General features: G+C 41.4%; 2 protein-coding genes across 8 annotated transcripts in view; one reads left to right on the top strand and one right to left on the bottom strand.

The window, feature by feature from the left end:
- Reps1 (RALBP1 associated Eps domain containing 1) overlaps positions 1-9,063 on the top strand; it is a 71,339-nt gene extending 62,276 nt beyond the window's left edge. For 4 of the 6 annotated variants that reach the window (XM_013351437.2, XM_005360982.3, XM_013351436.2 and 1 more), the window contains 8 exons: positions 908-980; positions 2,179-2,297; positions 3,663-3,727; positions 4,426-4,611; positions 5,660-5,755; positions 6,078-6,226; positions 7,284-7,389; positions 8,568-9,062. In XM_013351437.2, coding sequence (XP_013206891.1) covers positions 908-980; positions 2,179-2,297; positions 3,663-3,727; positions 4,426-4,611; positions 5,660-5,755; positions 6,078-6,226; positions 7,284-7,389; positions 8,568-8,636 — 863 coding nt within the window. In that variant the 3' untranslated portion in view covers positions 8,637-9,062. Of the gene's footprint in view, positions 1-907; positions 981-2,178; positions 2,298-3,662; positions 3,728-4,425; positions 4,612-5,659; positions 5,756-6,077; positions 6,227-7,283; positions 7,390-8,567 lie in introns of all 6 variants that reach the window. The other 2 variants (XM_005360983.3, XM_005360981.3) reach the window with 2 other exon arrangements.
- A 184-nt stretch (positions 9,064-9,247) lies between these two features.
- The window catches only part of Ect2l (epithelial cell transforming 2 like), an 85,492-nt gene continuing 76,493 nt past the window's right edge, over positions 9,248-18,246 (bottom strand). For both annotated transcript variants that reach the window (XM_026786159.1, XM_026786158.1), the window contains 2 exons: positions 13,799-13,971; positions 9,248-12,156 (listed from right to left, as the gene is read on the bottom strand). In XM_026786159.1, coding sequence (XP_026641960.1) covers positions 12,032-12,156; positions 13,799-13,971 — 298 coding nt within the window. In that variant the 3' untranslated portion in view covers positions 9,248-12,031. The remainder of the gene's footprint in view (positions 12,157-13,798; positions 13,972-18,246) is intronic.

Below are 18,246 nucleotides of genomic sequence, written 5' to 3'. Positions count from 1 at the left end.
CCAGTGTGCAGCCCTAGGCAGGAAGCCGGGTCTGCAGAGCAGCAGACGGTGCCCTGCAGTAGCCAGTGTGCTAAGCAGAGGCAGCAAGGGAGAGAAGAGTGTAAGAAATTGTAACATTTGCACTCTTTCTAATGGTGTGAGGAGTCACTGGAAAGTTTCCCAGGGAGGAGTGACAGGAGACCTGCCCTTCCTTTTTGAAAGACTCACCCTGCCTTCTCTAGCTCCAGACCATAAGTAGGCAAGTGCTAAAATAGGAGATATTTAAAGATGGTGACTTGGGCTAGAACGGGAGTGGTACAGTTAGTGAGAAGTTGCCAGATTTGGGACTATACTTTATAATCTCTATAGAAGGGCTTTGCTTACCTGTATGTCAGTAGCAAAATGGCATCACCTGAACTCTTGGCAGATTGTAAGAAAAGGAAAGGCATACTATGAATCTAGCTGTGCACATGATGGGGGCATGAATGGGCTTGTGCTTAGCCTTGGCTCTGTTCTCTGAGTATCTCATGTCTACACAAATGCTTTACATTTGGAAAAAGAAAGTGGAAACCAGAAGCATTCAGGGCCCAAAGCTCTTCATATAAGGGATATTCAATCTTATAGTTAGGATTTTGTATGAGAAGCAATTGTAATATGTGTGTGTGTGTGATTTTTATGATTTATTTTGAATATTTCTATCTCAGTAGTTATTTTATCTAGATTGTAACTTTTTCTATCTACTGTATACCTATGTATGATATATTTGATTTTTAAAGTTGGTAACACTGGAATGAACTGTTAGCCTATTTAGCAGCCTTTGAATATCTATGATTTGAAGCAGTGAAACAGTCTATTACTTAGGTTTGTGGTAGAGAGAGTAAAAGGCAAAGAAATGAACATTATTAACTAGGGTGTATCTATTTCCCAGCAGATGGGTACAGTAGTTCAGACTCTTTCCCTTCTGACCCGGAGCAGATTGGAAGCAGTGTAACTCGTCAAAGGTCAGTATTTGTATCACACTGTGTGGCGATCTCCCCATGCACTTTAATATTTAAAGTTACTTAGGGCTAAGCACAAAGTATGTGCTCTCTGAAATCTGTTTAATACCTATTTGTTTATGTAAAAGACAAATATTTTGGTTCTACTTGTTAAAAATTAAAGGGAACCCTTATTGTTAGTATTGTTTTGTTTTTATGTTTTATGAATGGTCTAAAAAGGGCTGATAATTTCTTAGCAGTAGACGTTAATGCAACCCTTTGTGTCAGCTATAGAACAGTGAGAGTCTAAGTGATAACCATGTGATAAGTACCCCAGAACATTGTTTTAAACACCCAGGGCATGTCCAAATGGGAGCTACCTACTCACTCTGCAGCCTTACATGCTGCACAGTAATACATGGACTAAGCAAAGGATGATGGTGGAGGTTTATCTGCATGATCTTACTATCTGCTCAGACATAGAGGATAGATGGAACTTTTACTTCTCACACTTTGTATATGTTGAATATCCCTTTGCTGCATGCTTGTTGGAGAGAGAGATGAGCATCCCCCCTCCCAAATTTCCAAGGAACTTAGAAAGTCAGAAGACCATTTCCTTTCTTTGATGTAAGGAGTTCTCACGCGTTTCTTAGCGTTCTCAGCTATTTTGGAGTTTGTTCTTTTTATTCCTGTATGTGAACATCTGTTTGTCAGAGCCCTTTCAGACTTTGATCCCAAAGAACAGAATCTCTAGGGCTAGTTGAACTTCAGTTTAGTCACCTCTAAAGTGGGGTACCTCTGGTGCGCCGCTCAAGCACCTCACAGTGTGGCCAGATTATGTTCCACATTCGAGCTGTTGAAGAGTAACCATGTGGAGGTTCTCTGTTTTGAAAATAGGTTTTCAGGCCAGTGTTGCCTTTAGTTGAATGCAAGAAATCACAAGAGATTCATGATCTTCTTGATGAAAACAAGTTGATGTAGCTTCTAATTTTTAGCAAGTTTGTTTATGACTTTATAAAAAAGTTGTTTAGCACATTAAGTAATCATTTGTTTCTGACACAGCATAAATAGTGCTGCTCTTATTAGCTGTAATACCTTCATAGGTGCTGCTTGGAAAAGTGTCATTCTAATAAGGTCTGTGGCTGTTCATCCAAGTTTGAATGCTTAAAAAGGATCAAGCTCCAGTATTGACATAACCAGTTATGATGGGTAACTTTTGCAGGTCTCATTCAGGAGCATCACCTGATAACACTGCACCACCACCTCCCCCTCCAAGGCCACAGCCCTCTCATTCTAGATCATCATCCCTAGATATGAACCGGACCTTTGCAGTTACCACAGGTAGGGAGGGGCTAGGGGATTATAATATGCATTAATCGGGCTGGAGAGATGGCTCAGAGGTTAAGAGCACTGACTGCTCTTCCAGAGGTCCTGAGTTCAATTCCCAGCAACCACATGGTGGTTCACAGCCATCTGTAATGAGATCTGGCACCCTCCTCTGGCATGTGGGCATACATGGAGGCAGAATATTGTATACATAATAAATAAATCTTTAATTTAAAAAATGCATTAATTATATTAATATACATTGTTTTAAAGTTAGTCCAAGATACAGCTTCTTTTCTTTTCCCTTAATATGTCTTATTTTTTACATTTGAGAAAAATTAATATCAAATGATCCCAGCACTCAGGAGGCAGAGGCTGGTGGATCTCTGAGTTTAAGGCCAGCCTGGTCTATAGACCTAATTCCAGGTCAGCCAGGGCTACACAGAGAACATGTGTCTCAAAAAAAAAATAAAAACATCAAATGAAAATACTTTTTTATAAAGTGGGGAGAATGTTGTTTTACTAGTCACTAAGGTGTTTTGGAGTACAAATAATAATGGTAGAATTTGAGAAATCCCACAGGAAATTTGAAAAGATGTTTTTGCATCTGTGTTGAGGTGTGTTGTAGGGGACAGCAGAGATGAACCATGACTCCGGGATTTTAATGTTTTTACAACTGGAGGTATCACAACTACATAGACTGAAATAGAGAAGCAAGGGCAGAGATGGTGTTTTAATTGGTGTGATTAAAGGCTGTGGGAGTGAGGGAAAATGTAAATAATCAACAGACTATTGGACCTTTGAGCCAAGAAAATGGAAGTACTGAGAACTGTTTACACGGAGATGGCAGTTTTAAGTTAAAGGGACGTTTTAGAGACTTTCATCTGGAAGCTAAAGAGCAATCAGAAGCCCAGAGGAGAATGCCAAGAACAGGTTACTGTTAAAGAAATGCAGGAGCTTGTCAACAGCCCTCATGTAGTGGAGGTGACAAGAAATGAAGTTGGAAGAGAGGCCATGAAGTTGGACCATTAATTAGGTCACGTGTAAGGCTTTTGTTTTGGAATTTGTTTTAAAATGGTCTCATGAGGCTAGCTGGCCTCATACTCATTGTGTAGCCAAAGTTGACTTTTTGAGCTAGCTGCTCATCGCCTTACCTCTACTTTCCAAGTTCTAGAATTACAGGTATGAGACACCATGTCATCTGGTCAAACCAGAGCTTCAAGCAAGCTAGACATCTACGCTACTGCCGTGCTATAGCCTCAGCCCCTTGGAAAGTTACCAAGTGCTCTTAGAAATGTTTTGTCATGTGGGCACATTCACCTGTTTCTTCTACAGTAACCTAATTCCCTAGTCACTAAAGAGATTGGTATATTCTCACAGGACAGCAACAGGCTGGAGTTGTTGCCCACCCTCCTGCAGTGCCTCCAAGACCTCAGCCCTCACAGGTACTTCTCGTATGTTCTTGTTAAAAATGGCAGTTACTGCCATCCTTGGGATCAGTTTCTGTCTTAGACAATCCATTCTATTTATAATTATCTGTAAGGTCGGCACTTAAGTCAGTGACATTAAGTATTCTTGGAAGCTAAGGATTCCAATAATAATTTGGGTAACTAAGAAATAAATAAAGCTGTCTTTAGCAGAAAACCAGTGAGTTAGGAGATGGAAATAAGTGATGTCCTGGGTCCAGCACTGACTCGTAGACAGAATCCACTGTATCTTCCTGAACATTTGCATCCCTTCTAGGTCAGAACTGGAATGCTGCTGTAGACATTTTTATAGACTAGCTAGGGACAGCCTTGGTGGCTCGTAAAGTTAAAAAGCGCATTGAGAAGTCCAAGTGAAATGAAGGAAGGCGGACCCAGAAGATAAAGAGTAAGCACATTCCAAAGAAAAGGAATGGCATCCGCAGAGGCATGGAGATATGTTACACACACACACACACACACACACTGCACGCATATACATATATGGTTAAAGATGTCGACATCTTATTGAGAGAAAGTCAAGTTCAGTACAGACTGACAGACTGTGTGCATCTGTATCCAGGACATTCACTAAAGGTGTTACAATATGAAGATCACCACACTGTGACACTGGTGACGCTAATAAAACGCATGCTTCTGTGTTCTAACCCATTGTACAGGCACCTGGTCCCTCAGTGCATCGCCCAGTGGATGCCGATGGTCTAATAACTCACACTAGTACCTCACCTCAGCAGATACCAGAACAACCAAATTTTGCAGATTTCAGCCAATTTGAAGTATTTGCTGCATCAAATGTAACTGAAGAACAAGACAGTGAAGCCGAGAAACATCCTGAGGTCTTGCCAGTGAGTTTCTGGAGTTCAGCTCCTTTGTGACGGTCTCTTCCCTTATGCTATAAAGAGGACTTTTGAAAAAGCAGATTAAATTAGCAGAGGCTTGAGTAAAATACCTACTGCTGACTCTTGGAGGCTATGTATTCCCTAAATCTATGTTTCTCAGCTACTTTTTTGGCCTTTAAGATCTTGCAATATGATTTTCAGTAAGATTGAGGGGTCATGGCCAGGGTTAGGTATGGTGTGAGATACACTTACCCCTGGTCCTGGTTAATACCGCTCTGGGAACGTAATGCTAAGCATCTGGTTGTATGAATTGATGAAGAGTTCCATAGAATAAGAAGCTGTTTTTACCAAGCTACACACTTCAGCAAACACACACACAAGCACTCTCAAAAACACCACTGTGCCAAACTTAGCCTTTATATACTGTTCTAGGAGACTAGTTTTAGTGGTCAGGAATCTGTGGCATTGTTTGTATGAATCTCAGATTTAAATCATTGAAATGGAAGGAGAAAAGTAGTACTGACGTCTCCATTCTGATTGCTCCAACTGTTGCACCTCTAACAGATGGAACAACCCATGTTAATTTGACTGGCATAATCTGAAGATTTCATGGGTCTAAAACACAGGGAAGCTCTTATTGGCAACCCCTTTAGCTCAGCTGGCTCATTAGGGAAATGGACTGTGTGGTGGTGGACATGGCGGCAGAGGTAGATGTGCCCAGGAGACTGTTGTTCATTTGCTTGGATGGATCTCTCTCTCTCTCTCTCTCTCTCTCTCTCTCTCTCTCTCACACACACACACACACACACACACACCCCAGTCCCAAGAGACTCGCCTCTCAGCAGCCAACATTGTCAGTTCCATGACGTCTCTGCTCTCAGGTCTTGATTTCCAGCTTCAGTGCTAGGGAAAGTCATCTGGCAGTGTTTTCTCTGTGTGGTTCATCCTACCTCAGATTTTCAGTATGAACAGCTCCCAACATCTTACTTTGTTAAACATTCTGTGCTTTGCTACGTGTAATTATGTAGTAATGAGATACTATATCCATCTCTAGGCTGAAAAAGCTTCTGACCCCGCAGGCTCTCTTCGGGTTGCCCAAACAGACGGTAAAATCGAAGAAAAGACAGCTGCTAGTGTTCCTGCCAATGTGGTATGGAAAGTCTTTCTGTAATGTGGACGGTTTTGTGTGCATGGGGGGACTACCAAGATGCCCGTGGGAATAAAGTGAGCTGAGCCTGGTGTGGTTGCTGAGCAAGAGGCAAGAGGGTCACGAGCTCCAGCCTCAACTGCATGGTGATAAGCACCCGTTCCTGTTTCCCCTTAACTGTTGCCACAGATACATAAATTACATTAAAATGAGACAAGTAACCTCCTTTTTTAACAGCAAGTGGCTTTAAAAAGGCAATTGGTGTTAGCAAAATGCTAATTAAGTCTGAATGTCACTAAGAATGCTCATTTCTCTTGTATTTTAGAGCAAAGGCACAACACCTCTGGCTCCACCACCTAAGCCTGTTCGGAGAAGATTAAAGTCAGAAGATGAGTTACGGCCAGATGTGGATGAGCACACACAGAAGACAGGTGTCTTAGCTGCTGTTCTTGCCCCACAGCCTTCGATTCCCAGGTAATCCAAGCTATTCCTCAGTATATTTAATTACCAACAGCTAAGCACAGGGAAAAACACCAGACAGAAAGAAACAGATCTGTTCTTTGCAGAAACTCTCACAGCACTTTCTGGGGCCAGTGGAATGGCTGTGGGTAAAAGTGCTTTGCACCTGGCAACCTGAGTTCAAACCCAGGACGCACATGGTGGAAGGAGAGAACCAACTTCTACCAGTTGTTCTCTGGCCTGCCCACATGTGCCATGCATGAAAAGGTCAGAGGACAACTCCTAGGAGTTGGATCTTCTTCTATGCTGGTTCCATGGAACAGACCAGAGTCATCATGCCTATGTGGCATGTGCCCTTCCCACCTGGGCCATCTTTCTGGCCCAGCTTTTATGTTTCTAAGAAAAGAGAAAGAAACAAAGACACACAGCAGCAACAGTATGGCCCACAAAGACAGAAAAATTCATTGCCTGGCTGTTTATAGAAAGAGTCTATAAGTACTTGGTCCAGGCTGTTTCACTCCATGAATTCAACAGAATAACTATAATAACTAAAGTGATAGCTATGGTCTTGGGCTTCTATAACTTATATATTCTCGTTATCATTGGAACAGCAAGTGGAGATCCTTCTTCTCTGCTTGGAAGTCAATGGCTGTAAACAGAAGTTTCTGTCCACCAGGCTCCATAGCCATTCAGTCCCAAATAAACACACAGAGGCTTATATTAATTTTAAACTGTTTGACATATTGCTCAGGCTTATTATTAACTAGCTCTTAAAACTTAAATTATTAACCCATAATTCTTATACCATATATCTTTTATCAGTAAGGCATTCTCATCTTGCTTCCTCTGTGTCTAGCTGACAACTGCATCTCTGCCTTTCATCTTCTCAGAAATCTCCTAGTCTGATCACCATGCCTAAACTTCTACCTGACTACTGGCCAATCAGTGTTTTATTAAACTAATCAAGTGACAAATTTTACAGTGTACAAGAGCATTATCCCATAGCAAGTAGGAGTAAAGGATTAAAGACAGGAAAGAAATGAAGAGTGTTTTTGTCCCTGTGTCTTCTCAGATCTGTGGGGAAAGATAAAAAGGCCATCCAAGCATCGATTAGACGCAATAAGGAAACCAACACTGTTCTGGCCAGATTGAATAGTGAATTGCAGCAGCAATTAAAGGTAATGTCATGTCTGAATCTTAGCTTTCGTGAATGTAACACATCGCAGTTTTGGGGAATTGGAACTGATCCAATAACAAGATGTCAGTCTGTGAAACTTTCCCAGAAGAGAAGTGTGTAAACTGTTGATTTTTAATACTAAAAGGAATTTCTTAACACAGTTCTGGTGCACATTGTCTTTTCCTGCATATGTAAGACATCACTAGTCCTATTATATTGGTAACTTCCATGAAGAAACTTCAAGAAGAAAAGTGGACTTGAATACCTCCGAGAGTACACACATGGCTCTATGTTCCATGTAATATATAGGCAACTGCTCTATTACCAGTTTATTCTTTGATCAGAGACAACTCAGATTCAGTAATAGGAATTTAAACCAGTCTAATGAAGACAGAGTGGGAAACTTTAAACCATCTTGTGTGTGAAAAAAAGAAGGGGCTGGAGAGATGATGGCTCAGCAGTTAAGAACTCTGTTCTTCCAGAGGACCTGAAATTCCCAGCAACCACATGGCAGCTTACAACTGTCTGAAAATCCAGTTCCAGGGGATCTGACACCTTCATACTAATTCACATAAAATAAAGTTAAATAAATCATAAAAAATTATATATACAAAAAAGATGAACCTTAAAGTACTATTTTATGGGCCAGTGAGGTGGCTCAGCAAGTGAAAGCTGCCAGCCTGCTTACCTGTGTCCACAGAAGCTGTTCTCCAGCCTGCTTACCTGTGTCCACAGAAGCTGTTCTCCAGCCTGAGCACATGCTACGGCATATGTGCTCACACGTACACTATTAATAAGTTTTAAGATTCTGAATGAAAAACAAATCTTTGTGGAATCAAATACCATCATCAGAGGAAAGAATTCATGTTAACAAATTTATATACAGTTAAGGCTTTATTCAGAATTTGTGTAATAATACCCATTCGCTACAATTACTGGCTTTTCTAACAATTAACCTAAAAGCATTTTATTACCTGGTTCTGTCACCGGAAATGGCTTTGAAATGGTAGGCTTGTGTTTTCCTATTATGAATGTGCAAATTGCCTTCCAAGGTGAACTAGTTTCAAAATAGGAATCGCTGTGTCTTTCTCTTGACAAATACAGTTGTTAGCACGAAGCAGAGATAGCATTGGATTTCTTTCTCCTCTCAACATGACTTGGACTTTACGTCTTTTTCAGGATGTTCTGGAGGAGAGAATCTCCCTGGAAGTTCAACTGGAACAACTTCGACCGTTCTCTCACCTATAAGCCAATTGCCGTTAACTGTGAACATGCCTATTTGGAAGCAGTTTTGGGTTCAGAGCCTATTTGGAAACCCAAACATTCAGCTCACTGCTTAATTGAACATTAAATTTTATGATTCTGTTTTGCCCTATATGTTCACCATTGTATTTAAGTATCTTTTATTTTTTAATTTCAACAATAAAAGGGTTAGGAGGACTTTTTCTGGAGGATACATTGTGTTTGTTGGCATGCCTCACCCTTCCTGTGCCATAACAATACATAGCAGTGATACAGGCCCTCATCATCCGTGGGCAAACCACACCATGATTGCATTTGCAGAAATGGGCATCTCATCAAGCGCAAACTCAGAAAACTTTGCAAAGGGAAAACGATATCAACCTGTCAACATCTCTCTATATACAGAATTTTATACAGGGTTTGATTCAGGAGCCTGGTGTGGGGTGATGGTGGCGCATGCCTTTAATCCCAGCACTCGGGAGGCAGAGGCAGGCGGATCTCTGTGAGTTCGAGACCAGCCTGGTCTACAGAGCGAATTCCAGGACAGGCTCCAAAGCCACAGAGAAACCCTGTCTTGAAAAAAAAAAAGATGAAAAAAATACACAAGGAGCCTGGTGTGTTTCTCAGAAGCTTTCCTTCCTCACATGCCAACTCAGGGTCAGGGTTCATGTTTTTCTTGACCAATTTCACCCGTGACTTAACTATTTGTGTGTGTTTATGTAAGGGTGTAATTCAACAGGAGTGGTGTAAGCTTACGAACTATGAAGACAGGTCTTTCTTCATTGTTCCCTGGAGGTGAAGGGAAAGGATGAAAGCATTACATAAGGAGTGGGAAAGCCATTTCAGAATATTACTGCTCTCTGCAGGACTGAGGTGCTAACTGCTGGCACTTTTACAGGGCCAGGGTCCTACACTTCAGCTAGTGAGTGCTTATCTTGCAAGGAAGTTTAACTCACAGAACCCAGTTTGTGAATTTTTGAAGCCAGGCATGGTGGGACGCTTGTAGTCTCAGGCCAGTGAGAGACCCAGTCTTTTAAAAACAAATATGGAAGGCACCTGAAGAGTACCACCCAGGACTGTCCCCTGACATTGTGTGCAGGCACACACAAAAGCTTCATAGACAACAGTTTCAAGTAACGTTTGTAAACTTCAGAGGGTATTCACATGAGAACTGGTTAGTGTAATAATAGGAGAATACGATATTCAAATTCTATATATTTTAGCCAGAATTTTAAACTTCTGAGAATTAGAAATTATAGTTTCAGTAAAATAAATAAAGTACCCTGAGTTCACAATTATATACTGTACAATAGGTTTAATTACCAAAATACATTATGAAACAGAAAGTAGCAAAAGTTTTTTTCCATTTTTCTTTATTATTTACTTTTAAGACAGGGTTTCTATCCCTAGCTATCTTGGAACTCTGTAAACTAAGCTGGCCTCAAACTCAGAGATCTTCCTGCCTCAGCCTCCAAAGTGTTAGAATTAAAGTCATACATCAGTCACTATGCCTGGCTACTTCTAGTTTTTGAGATTATGGTATAATTCTATCATTTTCCTCTTTCCTCCTTCTAAACTTCCCCCTGAACCCCTCCTTGCTATCTTTAAATTCATGGCCTCATCTTTCATTAATTGTTATGTGTGTGTGTATGTATACATATGTGTATATACAACCATATTCCTAAATGCAGTCTTTTCAGTCTGTGTTATTTGTATGCATGTTTTCAGGACTGACCAGTTGGTACTGGATATCCAATTGTTGTCTTCCCTGGGGAAGATTGTTTCTCCCTCTCTCAGCACCCCGCGGTTGTCTATAGTTTTTGTGTAGGATTGGGGCCTGATGATCTTTCACCCACCCATGCTGACACTTCTATTGTAGTCATCCTTGTTCGGCTCCTGTTTAGGCAGTCATGTTGGTGAGACTTTATGGGTGTAGCTTGTGACATTACTGGGAGACACATTCACATAGCAAACTCCCCGATCCTCTGGCTCTTAAAACCCCTGCTCTTGTAACCCCTGCCTTCCACAGTGTTCTCTCAGCCTTAGGTTCTGGGGATGTTTTGTAGATGAGTCCATTGGGACTGGGTTCTATAAATCTGCTATTTGATTGGTTGTGGGTTTCTACAGTGATTCCAGTTGTTGCAAAGGTTTCCTTATTGAGGGATGACCACACTTGTCTGTGACTAAGAGGGCAAATATTTAGAATATAGCTAGGGATTATGCCGGTTTAGTAAAGTGGTGGTTGTAGATTGTCCTCCAAGATTCATGACATCACTAGCCCTGATTAGGCTTCCGGTATTGGCCATGGTTTCCTTCATCTTAAGGTGATCTTAACTACAATTAGAGAGCTGTGCCCAGGTACACATGCCAAAGCTGCACTCTTAGGGTCATCATGCCATGCTGGTCATTGTATCTCATAGACATCATAGCTAGGGACACTCTTGGTTGCTTCCCTCCTTTGGAAGCTTATTTGGCACCTTCTGGGTACTTGGAAAGCTAGTCCTTAGGGAGGAGGCCTTCAGGCCCATTCCAGTGCAGGAGTCTCTGGGTCCTGAGCCTGGAATGCAACAATCTCCATTCATCTTTACAGGTTATTTTAATTTTATGGGTGTGTGTGTATGTGTTGCCTGCAAGTATCTGTGCACTGTCCATTCCTGGCACCCGTGGAGGCCAAAGAGATGATCAGTTTCCCCAGAACTGGAGTGAGAGGTTATAATTGACATGTGGGCTCCAGTGAGATGGAGCTCTAGTCCCATTCACTAATTTTCATTATTTAAGAATTGGATTCTCCTACCACTGCATTTCTGATAGTATTATTTTTTAAAAAAATTAGGGTTATTTGGGAGATCTAAGAATTTGGTCTTAAAAAGTAAAAATTACAGAAAGCAAACAAAACCCACTAAACGTTCTGGTATTTTGAAATGGCATATTCTAATGCTTTAAAAAGGACTTCACTCACATTTGACATTGCTTTAGAAGGCTGCCAATTATCTTTCTCAGACATACCCTTAAAAATCATTAATTGCTTCATGAAAAGTTGATGTTGATTTGTGAATCACAAACAAGTTCAAGTATTGTTCTAGAATGCTCGTGAAAGAAACATTGTTCATTCTGATTTTTCATTACTCGCTTTTAAAATCTACATAGGTCAAATTGTTTTAAATAGCCCCTGTGAGCAGTAGCTACCAAAAGATGTAGTTCAAAATCTTAGACATGTTCTTACACATTCCACAAAACTTAATCACACATTAAGGAGTTGGAAGCAACCTCACAGGCGGTCCTAGCTCTGTCATCTCCCCACATCCATGACTGTTCCCTGTGTGCTTCTTACTAGATGTTCTGACGCAGGAAACCTGGTATATGACTTTCCAAAGACCCTCTTGTCTGTTTTGAGTCTAGTTTTACTTCATACTGCTTCTGATTGCCGTTTGGAGTGCAGACAACCAGAGGAATTTGTCATCTGCCGCCTCAGTAGCACAGATCCATTCACGCATTGGACCTTGAAGAATGAACGCATTCTTGACATCTGTGAAAACATTTGAGATATTATTTTTTTTTCATGTATTGAAAGTATACCACTTATTGATTTTGACTGTATAGTTACATAATTGTCACCATTGTCTGATTCAGGAACATCATTTTTTTTTCCTGCTTAGTTTATTTCACTTAAACATAATATCCTCCATGTTCATCAGGGAGCTCACATATGGCAAAGTTTTCTTTATGGCCAAGCAGTATTGCACTGAAGCTACGCTAATGTTTAATCTTCACAGGCAAAAATCAAAATGTTTTCAGTTCAACTGGCCAGTGGTGGCACATGCCTTTAATTTCGGCACTCAGGAGGCAAAGGTAGGCAGATCTCTGTGAGTTCGAGGCCAGCGTAGTCTACAGAGTAAGTTCCAGGACAACCAAGGCTGTTACATAGAGAAACTCTGTCTCAAAAAAATATAAAACAAAACAATTAACTTTAAGACTTGACTATCTAATCTTAAAATTTTTTTAAAGCCTACAATCAAGGATTCCAGGTAAGCATAAACATAGTTTAGAAGATTATCTTCTAAACAGAATTGCAACATTATCAAAAATTCTGTCTTTATAATTGTCAGTTATTTTAAAGGCCAGATGATAATGTGAAGTCTTTTAATCCCTTGTTTCAATGCCTCTAGAAAGAACTGGGATCAGTAAAAAATCTTCACTGGTGGCTGTAGAGAGGCTAGACCTGGAGCGGCCTTGGTATGAACGACACAGCCAACTACTATCTTAGCTGAGTGCCCGTGCCCTGGTGTAAGCACAGTTGACAACTGCAGTCGACAGGAGCTGAAGAAAAGGAGCGTTTCCAATACTAACCATGCTCAGTGGTTAAAGGTGGAGTGAGACTCGTGAGTCAAGAACTTAAATAGGGCCTTGGTTCCTTTAAGCTGCGGTCCTGTCTACACGCGGGACAAGTATTGCAGTGAGAAATGTTACCTTCCAGTTGCCTGTCCTAACAGAAATGCAGACTAGAGACGGATCCTGTGCAGCTTGAGAAACAGGCGTTACAGCATGGAGAGTTAACAATAAGCACAATGGGTTAAGTTGTGTTCTTTTATGACCTGCTATTTCTATTGGAGTTTGTGAACCAATGTTTAGTTACTAAGCACACTTTGCAAATGCTGGCTCTTTTTAGAGGAACTAGCTAAATCCAATAAAGGGAAGAAAAGGACAATCAAGTCTGGAATAGCTACTTCAAACAGAATAGGAAAAATGATAGAGGGCTGGGGCTGTAGCTCAGTGGAACACTCGCTTAGCATGCATGAAGTTCTGGATTCTATCTCCAGGACTGCTAGTAATAATAGATAGATGATAGGTACAAAGATGGATGGATGGATGGATGGATGGATGGATGGATGGATGGATGGATGGATACCTGAAATAGAGGCTCAAGCCTGTAGCATCTTCACAGAACCCTCAGAATGATACAGCACCTAACCACCTTGTGACTAAAAGTTGCTTTTCTGTTGTTTGGGTTTTGTGTCTGGTAATGGCAACTTTTGTTTCTTCAGAGGGAAGTTAATGAAATCTTAATATTGGTAAGCTGACAAATTGCCCCAGCCTTTCCCTTACTTGGATATTTGTATAGTTAATGAGTTTGCTGTGAGATAGCTTTTCTCATGAAAGAAAATACATACATTTGGAATCTGGAATGTCTTCTATGAACATCCTGGGAAGGGCCACTGACGCAATGAACTGGTAGGTTGTTTTGGACGTCCTTTCAAATGGAGTATGAGATGTGGCCCGACTGGTAACAAGCAGTGCATCATTGAAGAGGAAGAGGCTGAGGTCTCGGGTCTGTTCATAGAGCCTGTTAGAGTGGAGAGCTCACAGGTATGCGCCTTGCTCAACAATTGACCATCTTTAAATTGATACTCCCATGATTAAGACCTTATTCCACTACAGACCTTTTGTGTAATTCATGGACTACTTGGTAAAGAGACGCTGCATGTCTAGACATAATGTAGACCACCAAGGTACCTGATAGAGTTATTTGATCCCATCCATTAGTCAAGTATTTCATAATGTGCAAAACATGAACAGTGAGGGCTGGAAAGAGGGCTCGGGTTAAGAGCACTTGTTGCTGTTCACAGCCACTGTAACTCCAATTCTAGGGCACCCAATGCCACCTTCTGACCTCCCTGGGCACCGAGCACACACATGGTGCACATAATGCAGGCACACATAAAAGAGTAAATCTAACTTTTTTAAATGAACATCGAAAGTTCCCTCCTTTCCTCCTTTATTAGATGAATTCTATCATGACTGTTTTTATAACTTTTGTCAGCTGTGGCGTTCTGTGCCGGATGTATTTGGGTGACCTGAGAACCATATGAATTTGCTTTGTTTCAGCTCACGTGACACTCAGGCGAGAACTATCAGAGAGTGGTGTGACTGCAGGCATCTCTAAGTAGAAACCTGGGAAGAACCATTGAACTGGTAGTTCAAATGAACTGCTTATTCCGTTTGGAGAGAAACTGGAAGGGAGGCAGCTCAGTAACTTCACCCCTATGGGAAGGAAAATGTAAATTGTTCTTTGTCTTCATTGACATTGCTAATAATGGTTAGCCATAGGCAAAGAACAAAATTTGCTGTGCTTCGGACCTCATCTGTGACCCTCTGATTTTTGCTTTGGAGCCAAATTGCTAGATGGTTCTCTTCATATAATCAAATTCTTTTCATGAGTTGTTATATCTGTGAGGGTTTGCAGTGAGAAGTGATTTGTCAGATATTTTATTTTTTGTCGAAAAGTTTTATATTGTGTACAAAACTTAGTGTAGTTCATAATAATTCACTTCTTAATGACTGATGTTATATGTGTGCTGACCTGAGTTAATATGACTAGGATTTTGTCATATTAGAGTTTTTGCCTCCAGGGGCCTATGCATTTCTGGCAAGCCCCTGGCGACTCTAGTTCCACAGTTCCAGCCTGGTTTTGAGAAATAAGACATCTGAGTCATTTGAGTTACAACTTTGCCTAAGAGCTGGACCAAAGGCTGCCATCAGAGTTAGGAAATCCAGGTGGAGAACCCTAAGTTCATTTCAGATGCTTAGGTGTGCAGTAAATAGAATCACTGTGGTCATCAGCCGCTAGAGTCAGCTCTTGCATCTAAACATTTCCTTCTTCTTTTGATTATGATTTATGCTGCTGTGAATGGGTTGCTTCATATTTACTTACATTTTGAGGGGGAAAAACAGTTTTAGATCAAGTTATTGAGTTATTGAGATCTCAGAATGATGGGGCAGCAGTAGGAAGAAAGGGGAGAGAAAGCCAGAAATGATCAACCACATGCAGGCAAAGGCTGCTTTCACTAGGTAAAGAATTCTACCATGTTTCCCAGGTTTTGCCATATAACTGATAAATATAGAAAAATAATTTTTCTTAAGTTTAGAAAAAAGTCCAGATTTTTACTTTTAAAATGTTAAAACAATAGCTTTATAATTGGAAGCCCTACAGAGTGCTATGAAGAAATAAATGCCATCGATGTTGGTGCTTGCTTCAGAAGTAAATGTTTGGCTTTCCCCTTTTGAATGGACAGCGTTGAGTGGCAGCAACCGTTGAGTTCTTATGTAACTGAACTGGTGAAGCTCTGGCAAAGGAGGAAGCAGCAAGCTAATTCAGTGTGGCCGCTCAAGGACAGTGGAGGAAAAGAAAAATCGCAAGGAACTTTTTCTACACGTGTGTCTGTTTGGTACCTGCACACACTTGGCAGAAGCTGTTTCCTAAATTCAACCCCAGGTGCTCTCTATCAGAGTCACCACAGGCTCTATTAGGTCTTCTAAATGAGCAAATCAGGTAATTTCACCTCTAATACTGACGTGATGGAGCAGCCAGAATTTCAGACCGTGGCTGCACTCGCACTCAGGAGCCCACCAGGCTCTCACACTGAGCTGAGAAGACTCTCCTCGAGTCTCCTGGGGCACAAGGGTGGCAGACCTGGCCATTCTGAAATGCGACCTCAAGGTTCTTAACAAGGTCCTCAGGGGTTCTTTTAGCAGCCTAGGAAAGGGGGAATTCTTACTCACTCCAAGCCCACAGTTTCCCTATCACTTAGGGGAGCCCACCTATAATCCCGGTCCTTGGGAGAGCTGAGGCAGGGGGATATCCACAAATTGGAGGTCAGCCCAGGCCACACAGAGGGCTACAGAATGTGTGCCTCCTCTCGCATCTTTCTACCACCTCAGTAGGACAACTATCTAATTACAATAGACAAAAATACAAAACTCAGACTCTGTTGAAGGGGTCTTGGGGCAGTTAAGAGCACTTACTATTACAAAGGATCTGAATTTGGTTCCCAGCACCCACATGTAGCCTCCATAACTCCTGGTCCTACAGGATCTGACACCCTCTTCTGGCTTCCATGGACACCAAGCACACAGTGGTACACATGCATACACGCAGGCAAAACAATATTTTTAGGAGTCCTTAAGGCTGGACCTGCTGACAAAACAGACATGAGGAACATGGCAGCCTTTCACTATGACAGACAGAATAAGCACAACCTAAGTAGGGGGCATAAACCTCACACTAAAAATGCCTATTTGTTTTCTTGGAGGGGGGAGAGCTGGTTTTTGGTTTTGTTTTTCTAACTTTCAATAAGATTTGAGCCATGCTGAAAGGCAAAAGGTGGAGTGAAGAGGGCAGTCATCAGAACCAGACTGGGATATGGCAGAGATTTTGAAACATTCAAATTGGGAATTTAACCATGGTTAATATGCTAAGAAATCTAATAGGAAAAAGAAAAAGAAAACCAGGTAATAGAGTCCTTGAAACCATTTCCATTTTACAAAGGAAATGGTAAAGGTAAGATCAGCTGTCACAAAGAACCCCATTGGTGCCTCTGAGGACACTGCAGCTGAGTTAGGTGCTGGAAGGTGTGTGAGGAGAAATGTCAGTCGCACTGAGAAACAGGAACAGACTGGGCGGGGGGGGAGAAAGGAGACTACATGTAGGGACAATTGACAAAATAAAACATGCATGTAGATAAGGAAGAGAGAAAAGAGCAGGAGAAATACTCAGATTTGCTTAGAGGATGGAGAGAGGTCCCAGCGGATGTCTGCTGTTCTTCCAGAGGACCTGAGTTCAATTCACAGCACCCACATCATGCTTCTTTGCTGTCTGTGATTCCAGCTACAGTGGATCCAACACCCTCTCCAACCTCTGTACATCCAAACTGATGCTTATACCCCACACGGATACATACAAACCACAGTTCCAGAAAGCTCCAGAAACAGAATATAGCTCCACACATAGGCATAATGACCACTCTATTAGAAATTTGAAGACAGGGGCTGGAGAGATGGTTCAGCGATTAAGAGCACTGACTGTTCTTCCAGAGGACCCAGGTTCAATTCCCAGCACCCACAGGGCAGCTCACAACTGTCTGTAACTCCAGTTTCAGGGGACCTGACACCTAATGGCATATGTACATAAAATAGAAATAAATAAATAATAAATAAATAAATAAAAAGACTCAAAGACAAACTTGACTTCAAAGAACAAAAAAATCTAGAGGAACAAGGATAAGAACTGCATTTGGCTTCTCTTTGAAATTGACCAAACCAAAAGAGAATGATGTGAAAATAGAGAAAGAAAGAAAACTTCAGCAACCTAAAATTCCATAGCCAGCAATTTTTTCCTTCAAACATAATGGGCAATTTCTCAAGCCAAAAATAAGGGAACACACTGCCAGTAGTTTACATGAAAAAAAAAAATGACGACCATTCAAGAAACAGTCTATGTAGATGGAGTAACCCAGCCTGGAGCAGCTGCCACACCTCCACCATGCCAGCTTTTTTAGCCAGCTGCTTCCTCCTACTGAAGCTCTTACCCATTGCTACCAACCAACAATGCAACAAAAACACAAGAATGCCAAGTCGGTGAGGCAAAAGACACCTGTGGTGATTTGATTTTTCTTTTTTTTTTGCTTACATTGTCTTTTTTCAGGGAGGGGTGTGCCACAGAGCATGTGGGGAGGTCAGAGGAAAACTTGCTGAGGTCAGTTCTCTTGTTCCATGTCAGTTCTGGGGCTCAAACTCATGGCCTTTGATTTTCGTTGAGGATCTCCCAGGTGGGGATGGAGGA

The sequence above is a fragment of the Microtus ochrogaster genome, linkage group LG4 (assembly GCF_000317375.1).
Source record: "Microtus ochrogaster isolate Prairie Vole_2 linkage group LG4, MicOch1.0, whole genome shotgun sequence".
Lineage (NCBI taxonomy): Eukaryota > Metazoa > Chordata > Mammalia > Rodentia > Cricetidae > Microtus > Microtus ochrogaster.
The sequence above is the reverse complement of the archived record's forward strand: the minus strand, read 5'-3'. Positions and strand labels throughout refer to the sequence as shown.